The 23,470-nt window shown below is 39.0% G+C and overlaps 1 protein-coding gene across 1 annotated transcript in view; it reads right to left on the minus strand.

Moving 5' to 3' along the window:
• The window catches only part of FHIT (fragile histidine triad), a gene marked incomplete at its 5' end in the record, with an annotated part of 141,132 nt that extends 131,255 nt beyond the window's left edge, over positions 1-9,877 (minus strand). The window contains 2 exons of the mRNA XM_017732591.1: positions 8,721-8,750; positions 9,635-9,877. Of these exons, the coding sequence (XP_017588080.1) occupies positions 8,721-8,750; positions 9,635-9,877 (273 nt within the window). The remainder of the gene's footprint in view (positions 1-8,720; positions 8,751-9,634) is intronic.
• Between the last annotated feature and the right edge of the window lie 13,593 nt (positions 9,878-23,470).

Here is a 23,470-nt window from a genome sequence, read left to right on the forward strand (position 1 = left end):
ATTTGGTACGTGTGTGTGTGTGCACAAGCCATCTGCAGACACCCAGATTTCTGCAAAAGGGAAGGTTTCAGTGTTTCTCCCTTCGGGGAGTGCTGCACCTCACTTGCCTGGAAAAGCTGCACAGTGCAAGCAACAGAGCATTTCTCAGTAGCTGTCACTGAAACTGCAAACCAGCCAAGCAGAGGGGAGTCCAGAGCTCCAAAACACACCCCTGGCTGAGATACTGCCTTGGGGAGCTGAAATGCACTGCAGAAGTGCAGTTTTACCCCCATCACTGCAGGCAAGGGAAAAGGACAATGTAAAATGAGAGCAGCCACAAGAGCTGCACTGGTTCTGTTCTTGTTCAGCCTCAGAGACTGCTACTCCAGCATTATCCCCACCACCAGATAGTGAGGGCTTTTCCTATGGCCAAGCAAATGAGGAGGGGTCATTTGATAAAGCTCCCCGAGACTGGATTTTAAGGGCATATTTCAAATTCTTTCAAAGGACAGCTTAGCTTTAAGGAGTGAGCAGAAACCCAGTGTATGAGTGGTTTTGCCAGAGGGCACTTGAGCATCTTTCAGGAGAGATGGGGCAAATGAGGCTTGAGAGAAGGGTTTTGCTGTTTTGCAGGAAGCTCTTGGCTTGTCCAACATGAGCATGAACTGAAACACACTGCAGTATCCTGAATTATTGACTTTTTTTTTAAACAGTAGAAATATTACCTACTTTTCACCCTGTCATCCTGCCTGGAGCTTGCTGAGCAAGTTTTATTCTATTATTTTAACCTTCGTTTTCTATTTCTAAATCACTTCAAGCAGAGACTTTTCTTTCTAAGAAAGAATCATCCTGCATGGGCTAAAATGGTGCAGCCAGAACAGACTAAAATGGGCTAGGTCAGATATCCCTGTATTTCAGATGTGCCTTCCACAGAGCACAGGGCAGTGTAACTACTGACTCTTTCATGTGACAGAGGAAGGAACACAGGGCTAGGAAAGGCCTCCATTCCCTTGATATCACATGCAAAAATGTTACATTCACTCTTTCTTTGTTGACATTTTTAAGAAGCATTCTTCTCCAAGCTGTGCGGGCTCTCTGGGGATCTGCAGGGACAGCTTTAAGTACACACTTCTTTCATTTTCAGAAGGGCAGGTGCCTTGCAGGGGAAAAAATATGGAGCCAAACTTTCCTTTATTATTGCATTGATAAGGCATCCAGGGCTCTAATAAATGGGCTGCCTTTGTCTGGCTGAAACTGGGTCATTACCACACGCAAAGCCCTGTGATCCTGCCCTTCCCTGGGAGCCTCTGGATGTCACAGCATCCAGCCAGACAGCTGAGGCACCAAAGTTTAGCACAGATCAGTCAACTGAAAATGCCCTTAGGCAAGAACACCCAATAAACCCAACCACAAAACAGTTTTAAGTGTGAGTTAATGCCTGTTCATGGAAGGCACACATTGGTAGGAAGCAGAGAAGTCTGTTTTGCACATGACCTTTTGACATCCCTTCTAATCTGTGGTCAGCATAGGAATAATTTTATCTGGATCTCGGGAAAAACAGTACCTGGTAGGTAAGAATGCAAAGACAAATGTGCAAAATCACATGAGATCAGAGCACAGACACATCATGTTTCATTTTAAAGCATTATATTAATTTTTAGAAAGAGTTAATCAGAAACCCATTTAACTGAAATCTGGCTTTGCAACACTTGCTTAATAAACAATTTTCACCTACAACAAAACACAGAAAAACATCAAGTTACACATCTGAATTAAATGGGAATACTTTTGCACATTTCTTGGTGAGTTACACTTTACTTGAAAACAATGTTTTGTAACAAAATAAAAAAAAAGAAACAGAACAAACCCAAGCATTCCCTCTTAGATGAAGAGTTTTATAAGATACAAAATTGACAAAAAGAAGAAGTATTATGGATGAGATGGAGCTTGGAAAGAAATTCATACACTAACCACACAAAAATTATTCAGACAGCCTGGACCGTGCTATTAATGACTCTAGACCTCATGCATGGGATTTCAAAAGGTTTTACATTTCAAGTACAATATGGTATTTGTAGGACCTGTACTCAAGAGTGGCACTTGATTGATTGTACATACTCCAGGACAGAGAATGCTTTAAATGCAAAACGTATTGCTGTAACATGGGAACAAAGAAGTGAAAGATACTTTCTAATTAAAATATAGGATTTTTGATCCTTATCTCAGTCATTGTGGGGCAAATAAAGAACAGCATGTAATGGATTTCTCAACACCCTTCCCTATATTGTTTTTTTTTTTGTCAAAACATGTCAATTCAATAAAACAGCATTTCCAAAGTAGGTTTTGTTTTCACAAAGAAAAAGTTTTTGTTGTCAAACACTCTGTTATAACATTTTCAGACGAAAAATTTTCTACCTTTTTCCTAGAAATACCTTTTCGTTTTGAAATGTAACTCTGTTTATTGAAGAAAAAAAAAAAAGACTGATTTGTTCAAGATTCTTGTCGTGAAAATGGTAAATATCTGAACGTACACCAGGAAAAAAAAAGATATTTAAAAATCTTTTGTCAAAGCAGGAGCAGGCTGTCCTGGAACTGCAGACAGGCAGAGTATGGAGAGCCCTGGCAGTGTTTAACCCTTCCCTGTGGGAATCGGTCAGGTCACCAAAGGCAACTGCTCGGTTCCACTTGGACCAGCTGCTGGCACAGGCACCGACTCCCCAGGCTCTGCTGACACATGTTGTGGCTGCTGGCGACTGGGACAGGCACATCCACACTCCCATGGGTGCTCCTGGAAGTGCTCCCTCCCTTCCTGTCCTGCAGGTGTTGGTGCTTGGCAGAGCCGCGGATTCCGCTCTCCAGCTCCCACCCACCAAACTTAGGGACAGGAAAACCCCAGTGGCAGCTCTGGGGCTGAACTGGAACGTGCCCAGCCAGGACAGAGCTGCATGTGGCCAGCAGAGCTGCAGGACTTTTAATATCTGCACGCCAAGGCAATTTAAACAAGCATTTGAACCCACTTACTTGCTTATTATAGTTTAATTTAGACAGTGTCAATATCTGTGACTAGCTCTGGGGATATTTTTGGAATTAAACTACCTAAAGAGAACATTCATCTAAGAAATCTATATGGCAGGAAAGAAGGGTAGAACTGCTAGCATGGAATAGTAAAATCTTCCTTTTCATCAACATTCTTCAACTTAAATATTCAGAAATTTCATTTACTGTCCTCATTTATACTTGCCTATTTTCAACCCTGTTTTGTTTGGTTGGTTTGGTTTTTTATATTTATAGTCCATACAGACTATTCTGTGTTTGTACAGGGCCAGAGGATGATACTGCTTTACAAGGAGGTACAGCATGTCATGACAATCACTACTGGAAATTCAAAATAATCTAGATTCAGAAGTATCATAATTCACTGCTAAAGAGAATTTTTCAAAAATTTCAGTCCCCATCCCTTCAGGGAACTTCACAACCCAGTATTTCTAGATCAGACTTCATTATCCAGGTCATCATTTCAATTTATCAGTCCCTTGGGGCCTTTGGTATTCCCAGCTAGGATGGTGTTATGTCCATCAATCACTAGGCTGTTTCCACATTCCCACTTTTCTTTAATTTCCTTCAGTCTTCAAAACAATCTCTATAACTTTCCATGGGTGTATACTGGACACAGACACCTCTTACTTCTGTCAAATGTTACCATGTTTGAAGTACAGGAACTGATTTGTACAAATTATGGGGACTGAAAGAACTGTTTTCATTCTAGGTCCTGTATATTATTATTTGTTTTAGGGGAGGGTTTACAGATTTACCAGTGCCTCTCACGTCTACAAGCTTGGCAAACAAAATAGCAATATGCTGTTCCTGGAAAGGTTATTGTTCAGTCAAAAACTAAATGTTACATGTTATGAAGAGAAGTAAGGACCTGACAAAGCAAAGACTGATTAGGACTTATTTTGCATCATAGAAAACACAGGTCTGGCCAAAGGACTGAAAGGATATTTAGACCAACACAAGGCAGATTTTGAAAAGAGCCCTGAAGTAAAGGGCAGGAATTATTATTTAAGAGTGAGTAGAAAACAAAGAGCTGGCAGAAGGCTTTAAGGGAGGGGGAAGAAACTATCTGGATGATCTGCTGCTTCTCTATCTCTGTAAGGGGCAGTATAGTCCTAGCTTTGAAAATATACATCACTAACCCCAAACCACCCAAAACTAAATATAGTACTGAAATAAAAAGAAAATTTTGAGCTCAAATCAGACATAGCAGCCCTGAGACTACTGAATTTGCTGCACCAATTACCTGTCCACAATATTACATAGTCTCCAACCAAATACTATTAGTGTGGTTCTCAGAGCAATACGAAGACACTGCTGCACTTCATCAAATCATTTTTGGACATCTCACAAGCTTTCAAGAGAATCATCATTCTTAAGGGTAAAGCACAGGAGACGATTTGGTCATGTTTCAGTACAATATGGTTTTCAAAAATTTGTTTCTTCCATGTCTTTTTGTATCTGAATTTTTAGATCTGTTTAAAGGTAAGAAAAATCTTTGCATTTCTCAAACACCAGCTTTTTTTGTTCTTCTAAGAAAGCAAAAGAGGGTTTCTAGTACTCCTCTAAACTGGGACTCACGTCTGTTGTTCTGCAGGGAAAACAGACTGAGGTATCAAAAGTATTGCAGTTAGTGAATTTAATCCTTCCGATGCAATTAGTCTGCAATGCGATCTGATTAAATTTAAAGACTCAAACCTGAAGTCTACTACTTTGGGTCAAAACATAAATAGACAAAGAAGATGAAGGAGAAGTCTGCTGTGGGCCTAAATGAGCCCTGGGCTCCACAGCTCAGGTTAAGATTTCTGAGGAATGCAAGCCAGGTGGATTGATTTAACACAGCATTAAAAAACATCTGGAAAAGAAAAACATGTATATAAAAAAATAATCATGAGACAACCTTCTCAGTGTAAAATAACTAGTGGAATGTGTGACATATAAAATAAGTTTCTGCACACATACCCACACTGCCACCATCAGCTTTGCTTTCTCATTTATTTAGGGGAACCTGTAATTGGCAAATAGGCCCTTTCTCATGGGTAACAGAGGAGGTGCTGAGCTGCTGGAGACTTCAACACTGCTGCAAAATAGAGGATGTGTTCATACCTGTTTGTGCAATGGACACTTGCTGTGCAATATTATCTTGTCTCTACAGATAAATTAGTTGCCTCATGCTCCTGCCAGCTTGATTTGTTTAGCCTTTACAGAGTACAGAATCCATGGAGTTTCTTGTGATTGAATCTCACGTAAAAGGTAAACCTGAGAGCTTATTCTACACTAAGCTATACATCCACCCAGGCAGCCAGAGCATTTGCTGACTTGATGATGAAAAGAAGGCTATAAAATATACTGGGGAAATCTTGAAACATCGCTCACTTGACATAGCAGTAAGACCCCTGCATTAAGATGCAGAGTTGATTTCCCTGATCCATGAAATTGCCTGGATATTTAAGTCATTCTCAAACAGAACCAGCATAAAACTCACTCTCCATTCCTGGCACAAGGACGCCATGGGTTTTGTGTTCTCCAATAAAAAGAGAGCTCAAAATTGCAGAGATTAATCGTCTTTAAGGGACAACCTAAACACAATTTCCTTCCTTTCTCAAATAATAAGAAATAAGTATTCAAAATTTCTTGAATGCTAAAAGATGGTTTTGCTTGCTGACACACGGCTCAGGTGCCAGAGATGTTCAAGTTCACTGTTGTGAGTGGTTCAAGAATCTCTCACAATAAAACACAGTGTGCAAGTCTGTGACAATCTTTGGAGAAGAACATTTGTTTCTCTCATAAACAGGTGACAGGGCTGGAATAGGTACAATATGTGGAGAGCTAAGAAAAATATTATGAAGCAATATATTGGTTTATTTTATGGTCTGAGACTTGGGACATGGTTCAGAATTGCTTACCAAGTGTATATTTCCAGCTGCTAAAGGGTGAGAAAAGACCCATCTATACTTACAAAGTATTGGTGAACTAAGGGTCAGGTATAATTACTTCCAAAGACCCAATCCAGTGCAAACACACAGTAAAGGGGGAATTTCAAAGGGCCATAATCTTCCCTAGAACATTGTCCTGCAGGCTCTGCTACCTTAGATGCAAAGGAGGAACAGAGTACAGCAATAATGAAACTACAGTTAGATCATTAACAGCTTCCCATTAGGTAACTAGAAAGGCTTTAGAATAAAATGCACACACCAGCAGCTTTCACACCACCAAAAGGGACATGTAACACTGGCAGACAATCTTATCACTGATTTCTAGCCAAAATCACATGGAAAGAGTCATTTCCTTTCAACCTGTTGCATACATTCCACATACAATTTTCAGCATCTCCATTTCAAAATAGACCTGAGACTCATATTCAGGTTCAAGAATTTTCTTGGACATGGATTACCATTTCTTCTTGCAGACAAAGAAGGAGAATTCCTTAATCTTTTTCAGACAAAATTTGTCACCTTTTGTCTTCAGCTAGGCTGATATCTCTTCCCATTTTGTAGCACAATTTTGCAGTGAGCAACTGAAAAGTCAATACTCTTCTCCTGCTTCCTGTATTTCTGTTCCTACATAGCACATACAGTAGCCTATATTTACACAAGTATACAGAGTTATACAAAATACAAGGGGAAAGGACTCTTGAAGCCATCTGGTACATTACCCCATTCAAAGTAAAATCAGCTATACCTAATTAGCTCCTGAGATACACTTGCCTACCCTACTTAAACAATCTCCACAAACTGCCTTGGATATTTGTTGTGATGTTTTGGCATTTTTACTATTAGAATGCTTTTCTAATGTTTAGTCTGTTCCAGAAATTTTAATTGAGATCTCCCTCAGAGGAGACTGGATTATGTGGATTTTCATACATGAAAAAAACCCCAAATAAATCCACATACGGAAACACGACACATTGAATTTAAGGTTCAGAAATGATTTGTAGGTCACATAGATGTTTTTCCAAACTTTGTGACTCAGAACAGTTTAAATGAAACCAGATATTTATGTATCCACCCTATTGTTCACTTAAAAGATCTTGATCACAGTAATTTCTTTCCCAATTGAAGTTTTGAAAGCTCGAAATTCTCTAAAGAAAATAGTTGTTGGCATTTTTGGATGATAAACATCCCAAAGCGATGATGATAAATTACAGTGTTGCCCAGTGATGCAGAAAAGTAGAGAAATGCAAACTGATAACCTCTGATTTATGAATACATGCTCATTATTGCAAAGTCTAGGGATTCACAGTTGTAAGAATGGGCCATTTCCATCTCAGTGTTTATTAAAAGTGTGAGAAGGAGGCATGAAGGGTGGCTGCCATTTTGCAATAAACATTTAATCTCTTTGTTTCCAGTACAAACACAAAGCAATACAGAACTTCCTACCTTTTTAAGGCCTACATAAGCATTTGTTGCTATTCACAATCACAGAAGATGGGAATTTTTACATCTGCCTTTGCTTGTTCATATAAATAATTCTTCTCACATAGAATCATTCCTATACACATTTTCTTTACAGAGAGAAAGACATTTGTCCAAGATATTAAAATACATCCCCAGATTTTCTTTTTAAATAATATTGGTGATAAGAACAAAATTTACTTCAAATGTATTTAAACTTATTATTTCACCTATCAACAGACACTGCCAGTGAAACCCACACAATGCACTCAAAGTCATGAGCCAAGGAATCTGTTTTGTCACAGTACAGAAATAAATTGCATTACATTTCTTCATCACTTCGCAAGCTTGCTGATATTCTAATTTCTTCTTCTCTCTCCCTATTACCTCTCTGTTAAATATTCAAAGCAGGCAACAAAAGGGAGAAGGAAAAATAAGGTCAATACAGCAAATTGGAAAAAATGTAAAATGTTCCTATCCACTGTCATTTGGTTACAGTTATCTTAATCAACTCAAACAGGTTCTCTGAGACATCAAATTTGATTTTACAAAGTGCTAACCCATAGCCATATTTGACTTTCCTTTGATTCCAAATGTAAAAAATAGCCTTTATCTAATGTTGGGGCATATCATCTAACTACACATGCAATTACATTTGCATTACGTGGCAGTGAAACATGGCTGAAGAGACATCTTGGATGTTATCTATGTTATTACTCAAGTGGAGAATATAATCATAAATCCTTCTCTTCCCTTCCGCCCTCCCACCTTTTTTTCTGGAAGTACACTTAAAATCTGGTTTTCAGCTTCACTGGGCCCATTACATGTGAACTTCAGTAACAAGAATGTGATATGAATACATTGAGAGAAAGCATAGACAAAAGGTATATTTTCACACTGTGGTTCAACTTAACTGTTCCTTTAATTAGCTACAACTCATTAGGCAATAAACAGAAAAACAAAGAGATTATGAATGGAAGGGCAATATTTTCTCCATAAAACAAACAAAAAACTAAACCAGATGCCTCTTTCATGAGGCTTGCCTTGCATAAATACACCCAGAAGCTTAGAAAAGATATTTTCTTGATTGAAAATTTTTGTCTAGGAAGAAAACCTGTAAACGTTATCTTGTGCAATTTCAATTAAAAGTATTAACTGCTATTGTACACTTGGGATTTTTTGATTTCAAGGATGAAGTAACAATACAGCAATGGACTGCAGATGACGAGCTTTGATCTTTTATTAGTTCTTATAACTGTGTCTTAATTTGTATTCTGCATATTCTGCACTCACCTTCACTGTTTGTCCAGCTTCAGGGCCATCCTGTAAGCAAAGGGAAAAGCCTCAGGTTAGAGGATCTAACAAGGATCACATAGGAATTCAGAAATCTTACTCAGTAATCATTTACATCAATTACACTGACTTAAATTAGCGTATTTTTCCTGAGAACCATTCAACACTAAGTTTTTGGACAAAGCTCCTTTCCGTATCAGACCCTGGCAAAGTAGGAAACTATCTCAGATCACAAAAACAACAGTATCTATTTTTCATTCTTTCAGATCATATTTTTCAGTAGCTAGCAATAGATTTCTGATCCTTGTGAACATAAAATCACATGTGGAAGTAAGAATTCAATCAAAGTATGCTTGCTTAAATTCTGATTCTAATGAATGGGCTTAGTCTCCTGGTTTGCTTTAAACAGAGTTCATTTTTGGTATAGAGACACCCAACACAAACAGCTGAAAGGTCAGAATTTATAACATATTTACATGGCTACATCTCTCTGCTTGCATATAAATAGCTGTGAGGAGGGATCACCTATCTCAAGCATAGGCAGTGGGTTATGTGTGGAACAGGGGACATGGCTGCTTTCTCTAGAGGTCAACCCTGCAAATGCTTCTTTGAAGGAAGACTATTTCCTGAAATACTCAAAAACAAGCACAGTGTTTGAGAGTGTTTGCTGGCTTTATCCAAAGTTTTGCAGTTAACATTAACCACACTTTCCTGTTGGTTTCCTTTTTAGATTTTTCAATGGCAAATCTGGAAGACTGCGATGCAGTTATTTGGCTTCTTGGTTTTTATTACTGTTATTTAGTATTTATTGCCCCTTGAAGTTCCAATGTCCTTTTGTGATTGGACTAGGGAAAAAGGCTGAAAGCTTGATAAAACAAAGCGTTAAATCTTTCTTAGGTGACTGGTTTACAAACCTGGATAGAAAAGGTGAGCGAGGTGCCACAGAAATGTTTCTCCACCACATTTCCAACCCTTTGTGCTGTAAGAAACAAATCAGCCACTTCCTCAGGACACAGGTCATGGACACGCTCCACCGGCCGCAGGGGACAAACAAGGACATCTGAAGGTGGCAGTGTCAAGGCACAAACACAAATCTGAGTGGTCCAGGAGAAGAGTCTCAGTCCCCAGCCTGTAACCTGGTTCTGATCACCCTTGAATCACCTGAGCTCCTCCTCTCTGGGGATACAGCAAGAGCATCAAAAACATAGGGAATACAAATACAAGGAATTAGATGATGCTTTGTTTAAAATTCTTTTCCTCAAGTCCCTCAGATACGGGCAAAATGACTAAGGCTCTTGTGCTACACTAAGCCATTTAAGGGAAAGAAAAGTTTTCACAGACTCAAATTTACCATCTCAATGGAGAAATGCTGGTATTTTTCTCCTGTGAAAGTCAGAGACATTTTCTTTTGTGATTAAAAATGGGGGAAAGCCAAAGAAATTTAAGAGGGCTTTGGATGTGTGGTCTGAGACAGCAGTTTTACAATGCTTTCCCCCTCAAGTGATATATATTCTTGAAAATCTTGATCTTACATCTCTAATTTTAGGCACCTAAATATGACAAGCTGGCACTATGCTGATGAAAGCAGATCACTTATTTCTACACTACATTAATTACAATTCACAAGGAATATTCACCTGTTGTAACTATTATCTGTTTTTAAAAATACATTAAGATAATTAAGACTATTTCCTTTTAAGCGCAGTGTTCACAACCCTGTAAATATACTTTGATTTAATTCTACCTTGGTGACTGTGATTTGTGAGTCAGTGAAATTAAGCTGTAAAGTAAATAATGGGAGATGCTGCTCACAGTCATCTGATCTGTGTTCACAGTAATTAATAATTGCTATGATTCCTCGCTTGAAAGTCAATTTTGTAACATTATTAATATGGTCCAGAATTCCTAGCAGAGCCTCAGTTGTGTAGATCCAAAAAGCAAGTACTCAATTCTCATTTCAATTCCCTGCAGACAGGATTCTTTGCTGACTTACAGAATAGTATTTGCAGAACGAAGACCTTAAAGTAACCTTTAACACCACTTGAACTTTCATGAACAAAGGGTATAAAATTTTTTTTCCAATATTAAAATAAGTGTTCAAAGGACTATTTGAAGAAAATTAGGTTCCATGCCATTGTATTATAGTCATCTTTATTTTTACTGCATCTTGAAGCCTGCAGGTATTCAAGAATATTCTCTATAATCCAGGAAAGGTAACTAGGAACTGCTCTGCAGTTAACAGGTTCACAAAAAGGTTACGTCAACCTGATTGTCAAGAACCACATGAGACATTTGAAATAAGGAGAGATTAATACATGTGAAAGATCAATTATTTCCATAAGCACAGAGACAACATGTTTACATACACCAAGGTTATATTGTAGGAATCACACATATAATTCTGATAGGAGAGAAAAACAGACATTTTCTCAAAGTAAAGATGTAGCAGCAGGTTTTGATCATTTTTCAAAATCCAGATGAGGACATACAAGTCTTTAATGGATATTTGCTAAAGTGGGAGCAGAATAGAACAAGCTCTACCTGTAGCAGCTCCCAACAGAACAAGAGAAGACTGGTCCCAGCTGTGGGTGTTAATCTGCTTTGAAAATCTGTCTCTCCAGGTTTTTTTGTACAGAGTCAGCTCTGCCACCATTACTTTCCTTTTGTTACAACTTTCGGTATTAACATTTAAGAAAGGACAAAAATATATTTAGAAAGCAGTTACTTGGAAATGAAACAATCCTGGATGGGGACAAAAACCCTAGTTTTGTGGGGTTTTAGTTCTGAAATGCTGTGTCCCTTGGTAAGTTACCGGGCATAGTAAACCCCTTGTAATTCATTTGTGCCTTCCCAGTGCATTATACAAAGCACATCCCTAAAGGATGCTCTTGGCCAAACTTGGGGCCCAAGGGAAGAGCTGCGAAGTTGCTTGGCAGACCTGATTTCCATATCAGGAATAAACAAATAGAAAAACTAATTAATTTTACTCATAAAAAGGAAATCCATGTCAACACTAAAACAGGAAAAAGGACATTTGTTTAATCTGAGTTCATTTTTCAAAAGAAGAGAAGGGAAGCTTCTACCCTTAGGGCATCTGATACTTAAGTAGATAATTATCCTTCTTCTGCAGCACTGCTTTATTATCATGGCTCAATAAACCATTTATAAATGAAGAATTTCCCCTCACTTACCTCTAGCAAAACTGCTGCTTACATTAAGACAAGTTTCCTTTTCTCCTTTAGAATTTTCCCCAGCAGTTTCTTGCCCTTTCAGACTCACACACGCCTCACCAGCAATTGTTTGTTCTCTACCTAGCTCAGGGCCACAGCTTCAATTTTTTCATTAATGATAGCTTCTACAATCTGATGTTAGCACTGTACTACTTGCCACTGCAATGGGTAGTGGGAAACATGAGCTAAACAGTTCTTGGGAAAGCTTTTGTTTCCATGGCACATTGCAGAGGGAGCGAGGGCTGGTTTGGACCAAGACAGGGCAGGTTTTTTCTTAATTTTGTCACTAATCTGCACTGTCATTTTGTAAATTCTCTCTATCTCTCTCGATCTCTCCTCTTCCACACATTATCTGTCCTATCTGCTTAGATAGCATTTGCCAGTTGCTGCAGTGGAGGCTTCTTATGAACCATGAACCTCTCTGCTCATGTGGGGCCAGCAGTGCTCCTGCAGTACCTAATGCTGCACCCATGGCATTCTGCAAAAAGGACTTGCACTTCCTCCTTACATTACCAAAACTCATTTACAACTCAAACTAGATTTTAGCAATACTTCTGTCTTTGAATTTGATAAATAATTCAAAGGCACCATCACAGACTAGAGCATCTTTGCTGAACTTTCCATCATTTCAAAATAATTCTACAAAGAATAATGATATAAATTCTGAATCAGAGCTAAATTAACATGAGAATGTAATTAGGACAACATTCAAGTTATATTTAACTATGAATATATTAAAAATGTTAGAATGAATTCATGGATTTGAAATCATTAAGAAAACAACCATCCACTGCAACTTTAAATCATGGTTTTTAACTATAATTTTTGATGCTAGGATAGATTTTAAGTTCATATCTGGTCAGATTTTAAGTTGTACACCTGCCCTATTCACCTCAGAATTCTTACTAGGTTTAAAATTAGATAAACTGTTCGTTACTTTCTACAATACTTTCTGCAAACACTGCTATGAAACCGCTTCAGGTGACTACGTATTAAAAATGCAAGAGAAAGTGAGTCTGTACTTATTTTTATGTGCAATTACTCCTCAGACTGAAGCATCTACTGCCATCTGAGATGCCTCAGGGCATCCAGTTGCCACTCCAGAAGGGCAGGAGTCTCCCATATGCCCTACATCATAATTGCCAGTCAGGTGGGAAACCTGAATCCTCTTGGGGTCTCTGAAATGGCCGAAGGTGCCTGTGTTTGGACAAGAGCCCCCACCTTAACAGAGCGGCTCAGCAGGACAAGGTGCTGCTACCCAGCACAGACATGCTGCAAGACTGATGACAGCATTCTGCCTTCAGAAAGTTTGAACTTTATGTTTCCTTTCTCTAAACACTATAATTAATAATTTTGTGATTTCTTCATTCATTCTAAACTGCTACTGACTGATGAAGTTTCTATTTTTAAGCTTTGATGTGCGCAGCTGTTATTTCCTTCAAATTCTCTGAGTCAGTCCACATCTCTAGAGCACATGCAATTTAAAATGTCAACTTCTCCATTTTAAGAGTGAAAAACCTTCACACCTTATTGTAATCTGTAACAATATGTTCTTTTAGGGACTGAGTCTGAAGAGCTGGCCAGAGTAACGACACGTACACCGCAATGATTTGAGCATCGTTCTCCGCTTTATTGTTTAATTATACAAGCTTATATCTACTCTGCAAAGATTCACACCCAGTCCCTCTAGACAGCCTCTAATCCATGGGGGAGCTGACCAGTGTATAACTTTGCCAAGGACTTTCAGGGCTGCCTGCAGCCAGGTGTTTTCCAGGCTTGCCTGCAGCCAGGGGCCAGTTCAGGGGTTTTTCCTCAGCAACCCTGGGTTGTCCAATTTTTCCAGGGGTATCATATGCCCCTGTTCCACAAGGAATCCCTCTACACGTTCTGGCTCTAAATCTTGCAGAAGTCTCTCAACAGCCGTACTTCTCTCCCTAATACCCAAATATGCATACACAAATCAATATACACATCCTCACACACACTAAAAGCTCCATTAAATATTTGTTAAATGACTAGGAATGTCAGTATTTTTCAGATTACCAGCAGATAGTAGCCTAAAACTCTAGGTATTTTAGTGGAAGTGCATAACCACAAAGGAGCAGTAAAGCAAGAGTAGATGAGGCCCATTTTCCTCAAACTGAGCTAAAACCTAAGGATGACCTATGTTTTCAATGGAATCACTTTTACTTTTATATTGCGCACAGCAGACCACTCCCTGCATGATGTTGGGTGGGTTGTTTAAGGCACCAAAGACCATAAGCCTCCTCCATAATTCAAATTAAAAATCTGTTGGTCTATTAAGAATGTGACCTGTTTGGAAAAGTTGTGGCCAAGCAAGCACGGTTCAAATTCCTGAACAGCTGCAGCACAAGGATGCCTAACCACACATGTGCCATGTCTCAGCCCTCACCAGCCCCTTTGCACACACCTTGTAACTCTCTTTTGTTTCCCACTGCCCGTTTAGGCCATAAGAACTGGAGCCCTTTGAGAGGGGCAGTCAGAGACATTTACTGTAATGTGGTTCTGCAATGGGCACCTGGACACGGTCAAAGCCCTGCTCAACAGTGCCAAGCACAGGCACAAATTCCCCATGGACACGTGTGGATTGAAGGCTGTGCTCACCCTGGGAATTCTGGGGCATGACTGAAAAGTGAGCATTTGATAACTGCATGCTGGCTTTGAGTTGATTGGACAGAGAAGGCTCAGATGCTACAAGAAAATCAAAGCTCCTGGCCAACGTCTGCATGGTGACCACTTCAAATGTAATTTTCCTTCCACTAGTACACGCAGAGTGGAGGCTGAAATTCAAAGGCTCAGTAGTAATTTTTATTTGCTTTATATGGATTTTGACTTTGAAGCTCAAATTATTGTAATTGTGTATTTAAGGCATAGGCCAGGCTTTATGTTCCCTTCAATGGGACTCCACTCAACCCCACAAAGTGCCTATTATAAATTTTCACACATAGCTATCAAGGTACAAACATTCTGTAGTTGTGAAATGTTGGAAAAATGGCCTTTGGGGGGTCAAAAAAAGAAAGAAAACCAAAAAAAAAGAAACCCCAAAGAGGTTAAAATTCCTTTTATGTGACAAGCTTTAGAACTGAACACAGCTTTTTCCTGGTTAAGTCCATTAATTTGCTATATAGAAACATACTTTCAGTTTTGACTCTTGTTTTATTCCTGAATTTGAACTTCAAACAGAACAATTCAAAGCTTTAAAAAGGAAAAAATTAAAGGCTCTCCAGGTACTGACACTGTAACAATAGGAATAACGTTCTTTTTTTATACTTTGTCTTTTTAAGGAACCACTTAAAAACATTAAAATTGACAGGTTTTCTTAACATGTGAGGCTTTAAAAGAACAAAATACAAGGGGAAAAAGGCAAAATATCTAAAAGTGAAAGGGTAATTGCTACTTTATGAAGCTCCTGGGTTTCACCAATATTGTTAGCTTTTTATATCATTTGTTATAAAACTTTTTAATTTAGGAAAATTATTTATTTTCAATGTGTAACATAGTCAGGAATTCATAGCTCACATCAGATGGAAACACTGTTTCTGTTTCTTTAAACAATCTCCCTCTCACAAGAGGGAGTGCAAGAATCAACATCTAAAAAAACAACAAACCCAAAACTGCCCTCAAAAACAACCAAAGCAAAAACATATTTTAACGATGAAAAGTAGAAGTGAATAAAATCTCCAAAACTTTAAAAATACTTAAATATCTATTTTTAGCATTCTAGTTTTTTACATAAAAAGTACTTTAGTTAATAATAGAAATTTTCCTTAAAAATTTAATTTTGGGAAACACCTCAAAACAGACATTTTCATTAATATTTTGGTTTTGAGTAATTGGTTTTCATTTAAAAACTGTCCCAAACTATAATACTTATAGAGACTTAATATCAAGATTTAATATTCCTGCATGCATTTCATAAGCTTAGGTAAGGCTGAAAACACCCCAGTCACTCACAGAGCAACCTGCAACTGGGACTCCTGCCTTGGAAATCAGGGCTGTGCTCATTTTAGGATTAATACAGATTAGATAAGATTAGATACTGCCACCATCTCTTGGTAACAGCAGGAAGAACTTGATGGACATGATAGATGGTGTCTCTGGAGCAGGAGGCTGCTCAAGGGCCAGCTCAGCCCTCATTGAGCAGGGAGGACAGTGCCTTGGGGTGGGTGCTGGGAGCTCAGGGACCAGAAGTACCAGCTGCAGAAAACTGTAATAAATCATTATTTCCAACTATTTCGTGTGTCTGTATGAAAAACCCCTTCTGCACATCCATAAGCTGATGGGAATGCAGAAATAATGCGCTGTGGGGGGCAGCGGGAGGGATTATTCTTTTCTTACACTGTTTTACACGAATTTGCATCAAGTGCCCAAAGCAGAGAGAATCACTCAGACAAAGCTTCAGGTATTAAAACTCACCACAATGTCCCCAGATTCAGCTGAGGAGTGTGGGTAGGGGTATTAAATTCATCATTGCATCTAAGCAGAAGTTTTCTTTGTTCAAAAGCTCTAATTACTAAGAGAAAGAAGCCCCAGAGCTCTGAAAAAACACAGGAGAATGCATGACTAATAAAATTAATATAACTGAAAAACAACTGCCAGTCATTTATCTTTTTTCTGCCCTTGAACAATTCTTCACATTTTGAAGGCTACGGGAGCAATTTCTCTATGTGAGGAAAACAATAATGGTTTCACAGATGCTGCCTCTAGAAGGAGTTAAGAAGAGTACACTGAAATAGCACACACATGTACATACAGAGGGCATCAAAAAGCCTTTAAAAATTAATCAAATGCATATTTTGCTTCATTACAACAACAATATGTCAAGGCACCCCTTCAGCTCCCAGTAAACCCACAGAATTAGGACAGCCATAAACCTGTAGCCATGCAAAACCTGACGTTTCCCCCAGCCCAGAACAAGCCTTATTCAGTAAGATGGAGTGACTGACTTTAGGAACGAAATCTGTAGAGGCTGCTTGGATTAAGAGAGAGCATCTAATAATAGGAAAATGTGAAGGAGAACTCTTTACTGGATTTTATGTGTAGAACTTGATTTAAATATATGTTAGAGGAGTGCTTTGGTACAATATGAGAGATAGTATACCACAGAATTTGCTGGTTTGGGAAAAAACAGAGCTCTGAACAATAAGGATGATTAAGAACCAATGCAAATGTAATAAAGTTACAATAAAAACTTAAAAATTGCTTCAGACTATTAAACCCCCACACAATTTTTTTATATATTGCTCTGCCACATCTTAGCACTAATTAAAAAAGTCATTAAGATAAGACAAATTTTCTAAATAATTTGATCTTGATAAGGCAGCTCTGTACATGTTTACACTAATGCAGAAGACCAGATTTATGCAATATATCAGAGAACTAGTGGTTCCAGTAGAACAGAGCAATCACTGCATATCTTTGACATGGATCTCTCCACACTATCATAAGTGCACTCTTTGAAGACCACATTGCAGCTTTTATACAGAGGGGTTTTTATTCTACTTGATCTTCTCACCCCACTGAAACTACTTAAAATAACTTTTCATGTCAGTGAAACATGCAATAGTTCCAAGAAATGAACAATAAACATTATTTTACTTTTAAAAGTCAATACATCTAATTTGAATATAGATATGGCTTATAGTCTGAGTCTTGCTAGATAGCACAGCAAAGTACAAAGTACTGCTACACAAAGTACAGTGACTCCACAAGACACAGGGCCACAGCGGGGAAATGCTGGATTCAGAACTGCTCACTTTTCATTTAAACAAGTCTGTGGTATATTTCATATTCCCTTTAAATGCCTTTAGGATATGTCAAGTAGGTCAACTAAAAGCTCAGTTCCTCATAGCAAGTGGTATTTTACTGCAGGATTCATCTTTTTCTGCTGGCTCCTGGCCTCAGGGGCAGCCTTGGGCAGTAGCAGGTGCCTAAGTGGAACCACAGTGAGAGCAGCTGCGGAAGAGTTTGTGACTCAGAAACACACTTCTGATCCAAGTCTCATTTGGTGGAAATTTATTCAAGATCTAAACTTGTCACAGGAATCATGACCACATTCTTAGAGCCACATCAAGCTTCTGATCTTGGAAGGCCCAAAAGCAATAAATAACCGGTGACCAACATGGAAATGCAGACATCCCAATCTAGAAGGATGTCATCTATGACTGCTGTGATGCTCTGAGATCTCGTAAAGAAATCCTGCCGTACAGCAACCCATTCCAGCTAAGAACTATATCCTTATTGCTCCAGATGATATATCTTTTTTCTAAATAGACGACAAAACTGGTCATAATTACATGAAGCTATCAATGCACCTATAGCAACTATAAATGTAAAAGACCACTGAAATAAACAGCCATGCCCAAAGCTGACAGCAGAGACCAAACAACATTTGGGGTGCAACAGTGAGAAAGCAGGGTTTTGGCCTAAACATTGGAGTGATGGCATTTGTCATAGCAACTGATATGTTCATTCAAAGCTGCCAGCAGTAACAAGTCTTGTCCAAATGACCTGCAACACCAGGAAACTGCACTGAATTCAATTTACCAAAATAACCCTACTGGAATGAGCAACACCTCATTTCAAACAGAGAAAGTGAGCTCATAATCCAACACCTCCACCCAAGAGTAAAAACCAACTTGTGAGAAAATGCTTCAGCATTTGATCTTAATTAAGGCTGCTGCACCATCGTATTCAAAAAAATAATGTGATCATTATGAAGCTATATACTAGCTCATGATTCAGGAGCTATAATGAGGGAATAATTAATTATTAGATATTAGTTATGACAAATTTACTTTCTTGAAATTTATTGGATGCCATATTCCAGGCAATAAGTTTTACTGGAAACAAGATTTTACCTGGTAGAAAGATACCACAGAATGTGTTGGAAATTAAGGTTCTGTACAAACCATAAGCATTATTGACATTGTTGTCTATGGCACTTGAAAGTACAACTTTTTTTCTGTTCTGGGCATCTATGGTGGGTGACAGTAGTAAATGAATCAGATTAACATTTGGTGAATCTCCCTGGGATTTCTCTCACCTAATTTTGAAGGCAAATTGGTTTTACCAGAGAAAACCAGTGAATTTGGAACTGTGAAAAGCCAGATCTTTATTGGCAGCGTTGAAGTACTTTGCTGCTTAGGAAGTTTCATTTTTTCCTTTTCTGTTTTCACCAGAGTTATGTCAAGGAAGGTTCTGTTGGACCTGCTGCTGGAGAAGTTGGTAACAGCTCTTCTTTCGCCAAATACCTATCAATGCAGATGATCAAGAGCTTTCCATGTACTCTTTGAAGCTCTGCACTAACTTTATGCTGAGCAGCACAGAAAAAGATAAACCTGTAGTAGCACGTGGCAGACCAACTGTGCCTTCATTCCGTAAGCAATGAAGCATCAGCTGGAGGAATGCAGTACAAGATCAATTACCAGAGCATCACAGGGGACAGTGAATATGTTTGGATAACCAAGGTTTCAGGTAATTAAGGTAATTTTGAATGTAATTTATAGATAATGAGAAACATGAATAACAGGGAGTTTTGGAAAACTGAATTTGGATAATTCAGGCTATCTTACACTAAGCGTACTCCTCAAAGAATATTGTAATGTACGCTAGGATTTTCACAATTTTTAAAGGGGCTAAACCACCTGATTCCCATTAATTTCTCAGGACTGGTTTTCTGGCTGGTTCTGTTAGGGCATTCAGAAAACTGCTCCGATTACAGTCAATGGAGAGCTGCATTTTTCTTAAACTGGAAGTGTTCATGGATATTTTGCATAGTTAGTTACTGAAATTGCATCTAAAGCAACAGGACAGGCTATGCTGTTCCAGGGAACTATTCCATGAGAGTAGGATGAGCCTAAATTACTACACCCCTTGCAGGAATTGCTTAGACCTCTGTAAAAGCATCAGCATATTTAGGAACAGTCCAAAAAATGAGAGAATCTTCTGTCTCCCTTGTGAAAGAGCTGTTCAGCACACTTGCATGACAGAGAGGCAAATCATAATATCTCTGCCCTGCAATATCACATCTTTGATGTGATAAATGTCCCAGTGTATTTTCATCAGCTCCTTTGAATGCTCAAAATTGCAAAGTCCATGATAATGGATGTGTATCTCTACTGCCTTGGCCAATGCACTGTTGAAGTGGGTGTAGTAGAGAAATGACTTTCCAAGTAAGAGAGTTGATTACTGGTTTTGTAAATGTAAATTTCTTTGCTGTTTAGCAGACTATTGAAAGCAGCCCTGTCAACATCCAAAGGAGTTCTGCAGCATTCACCAGTGCACCCCAGGGGCACACACACTCCTCCCCGTGTCAGGAGACAGGCTGTGACCTTTACAAACCTTAGTAGCTGGATGACAAGGACACTGAAAGGGTAAAAGAGGGATAAGTAAGTGGGGGCTGAAAGAGGTACTTCAAAAGGAAAAGGGATAGAGCAATAGTCTCTTCTGCAGTTTTTGTCTCTGGGGATTAAAACAACGAGTGCAGCTAAGCAGGGAATCAGCCCTCACTCAGCTGCAGTAGAAAGGTAGGGTGGAAATATCAAAGACCATTTGTAGCATTTAAGCAGAGACTAAGAGATAGCTCAACATAAAAAGAAATTATTTTAAGCCACTATTCTTTAGCTACTTAATTTTGACAACTTATTTCATACCTGCTTTGACACAAAAAGCTTGGTGTCAATGAGAAGGTTCACGGAGTGTGTGTGTGTGTGTGTGTCAGGACAAAATGCTCCCAAAGGTGCATTTTTCCTCACCTGCCAGGGGAGTCAGTTTTGAGAAAGTCATACTTAACGGCTGAGAAAATGTAAAACAGATGTAGAATACATCCTCACCATGAAAGTATCCATACAAAGAACTCCTTTTAATTCAAAATAAAACTCAAGCAGAGATAGCAAAACATAGCTTACAAAGCACTCGAGACAATGAAAGCTATAAAGGAGGAGGGAATCAGAAAGTAGGTCTCCTTCCTGTTTTTCACTTGCATAATAAGCTCTCTTGGATAAGAACAACAGGGCCCTGTATCATGATTGCCTCTGTAGATGCTTTTCTAATACTATTATTGTCATTAATGCGCATTGTTCCCAGGTCTGCTGAATCGCTACGCGATGCATGGTACATAAATTCATACTCTCATCCAGGACTCCTGCAATATTCAAGAACATGGGAATGAAGAAGATAAACTAGCAGCTTAACTCTGAATAACCTTATTTTGTGTGAGTGTCATCTGAAACCATTACTTTAATGTGATTATCTGTTTTTATTATTTCCTTTCTGTGGACTTGGAATAAAGACACAACTGAGACTCTCTTAGACACGGTCATTGGCATCATTACAGTCTTCCTACTGTCAGCAGCAGAGATCTGATCTGTAAATCAAGTTAGACTGTAAGGGCTACTGAAAAGCAAGCACTCTTTATCATCCTATTACATACCCAAGCTACCGCTTCTGGCTCACTGAGAAGAACAGACTGTTTTAGTTCCTTTACATAAGCAGAGGAGCTCTTAATGCACAGATTATTGACTTAGTGGAGTTTTATCATGTCCCAGTGTACATGGTGATTTTTAATCCAGGACTTCTTTACATGATCTATTTTCACGGCTCTTTTTATTGTCACAGTCTGTCATTATAATGATTTCCAAATCCAGAACCAGGGTATGCTTAGCTCCTTAACAGGTGCTCAAGGAGGAAATGAGGGGAAGGCATCTCCCCCCTCTCCTCTGCCCTCTGTAAAGGCCAAACCCCATCACATGCAGCACCACAGAATCCTTCCAGGGCTGTGTGCAGCAGGAGCTGGGCTGGCTTTCTGCCCACAGGAGCATTTCCACATTAGCCCATCAGCTCCACAAAAGCAGCTGGGTGCAGATCCTCATGTGCTAGTCTCAGCAGTGGTCAGCCTTTGTGGAGAGGCACAGAAATGCACACATTCTTGAGGAGTCTAAAAATGGTCTCTTGCATAACATCTTCAGTGCTTCTAAAAGTCACTGATGTTTTCTTCTTTTGTTGATACTATTGAAAGTAGCCAAGAATGTTCATGCCTAGCACAGGGTCACTTCTGTGAAAAATAAATGCTCCAAAGCAAAGGGGTGGTGTCACATACAACTAGCAAGGGGAGACCCTGAATGTCTTGTAGCTGTGAGATCAACAATAAAATCAACTGTACAAGGGGTATGAAAGGACATATGCAGAGGTGAAATCTTCTGTTTCCAACTTTCCAATCTTCTGTGGTTTTCTGCTCAGCAGAGACCCAAACCTGCCCTCCTTCCTTCCACTCCCTTCTCCAATTTATTGCATAGGTCCAGATGGAAACATCCATATGAACCTCAACGCCTGCATGTAGTTCCCTATGAGTGCTGTACAGTGTGAGGTTTTCAGATATTTTAGGCTGATATCCATTAAGGCAAGCATCTGATTTTCTGGACCTTCAACCCTTACATCCTACCTCACTTTCAATAGTAGATATTTCCCTTTACACAGCTGGAACCACTGGGACAATCTGCAAGATCCCTGTGCACTCCAAATTAATCACAGACCTAAAAGTCTCACTGGAGCAAGATCTGAGTAGCTGTTAGAACTCCACAGCATGTCTACATATCCCCAAAGATTTGGGCTGTGATCTTTGGTTTGGAACTCACTGTGTTACCATAATACAAGCTGATAACAACAATATGTCACTGCACTTATTGCCAGTAGACAGTTCCCTGGAGGGAAGAAAAAAAATGGTTTAAATCTGACATGCTATCAGTGTTAAAAGAGAAAGTAAATATATGTCAAAAAAAACCAACCAACCAACAATAACAACAGCAAAATCCAACAAAGAAAGACGACAGTATTCCAACTGCATCCTGGATGTGAGGGAGAAAATTGATGTTGAATTTGGTGTCTGCAAATGAATTTTCAGATCTCTGTGTTTCTTCCTTAAACAACAAGCACACAGCATATCTTGGGGGTTTATGATCACCATCAAAGCCATCTTGCTGAGAAATGTGGATTTCTTTATCCTTCTGAAGGTCACAAAGTAGATATCCCATATCTAGGAGCTGAAAGAGCAGGAACATTTGGTATTCCTCCAAATGAAAGCATCTTCACTGTCATTTATTCAGCTTCCCCTTGCTAAGCTGCTGGATGTGAGTCACTCAGCGACCTCCCAACATGTCGGTGATGGTTGCGTGCAGTTATAGAGTTCAGTCTTGCAAAAGCAATGTGCAGACTTGTTGCTCTGGAAATTAAACATGTTCTCTAAGGAGTCCCCTTGAATGTGCCTGTCTGCATTTCCCATGCAGCCCCATGCTGATCCTTACAACTGTGTGAAAACCACTTGAGAATCATTTTCCCCTGGGCTTTACATTACAATCTTAGGATTCTTATCAGGCCACTCAGAAACTGGTGGCACAGTCATTCGTGGCTGCATGTCACTGATACAAAATGGAAGACACAAGAGATGCCTAAGCATAAGCAAGCAAACAGAAGTATAACTAAAAAAGGAAGAAAACACTGCTT

This window comes from Corvus brachyrhynchos, unplaced genomic scaffold, assembly GCF_000691975.1.
Source record: "Corvus brachyrhynchos isolate BGI_N302 unplaced genomic scaffold, ASM69197v1 scaffold4, whole genome shotgun sequence".
NCBI lineage: Eukaryota > Metazoa > Chordata > Aves > Passeriformes > Corvidae > Corvus > Corvus brachyrhynchos.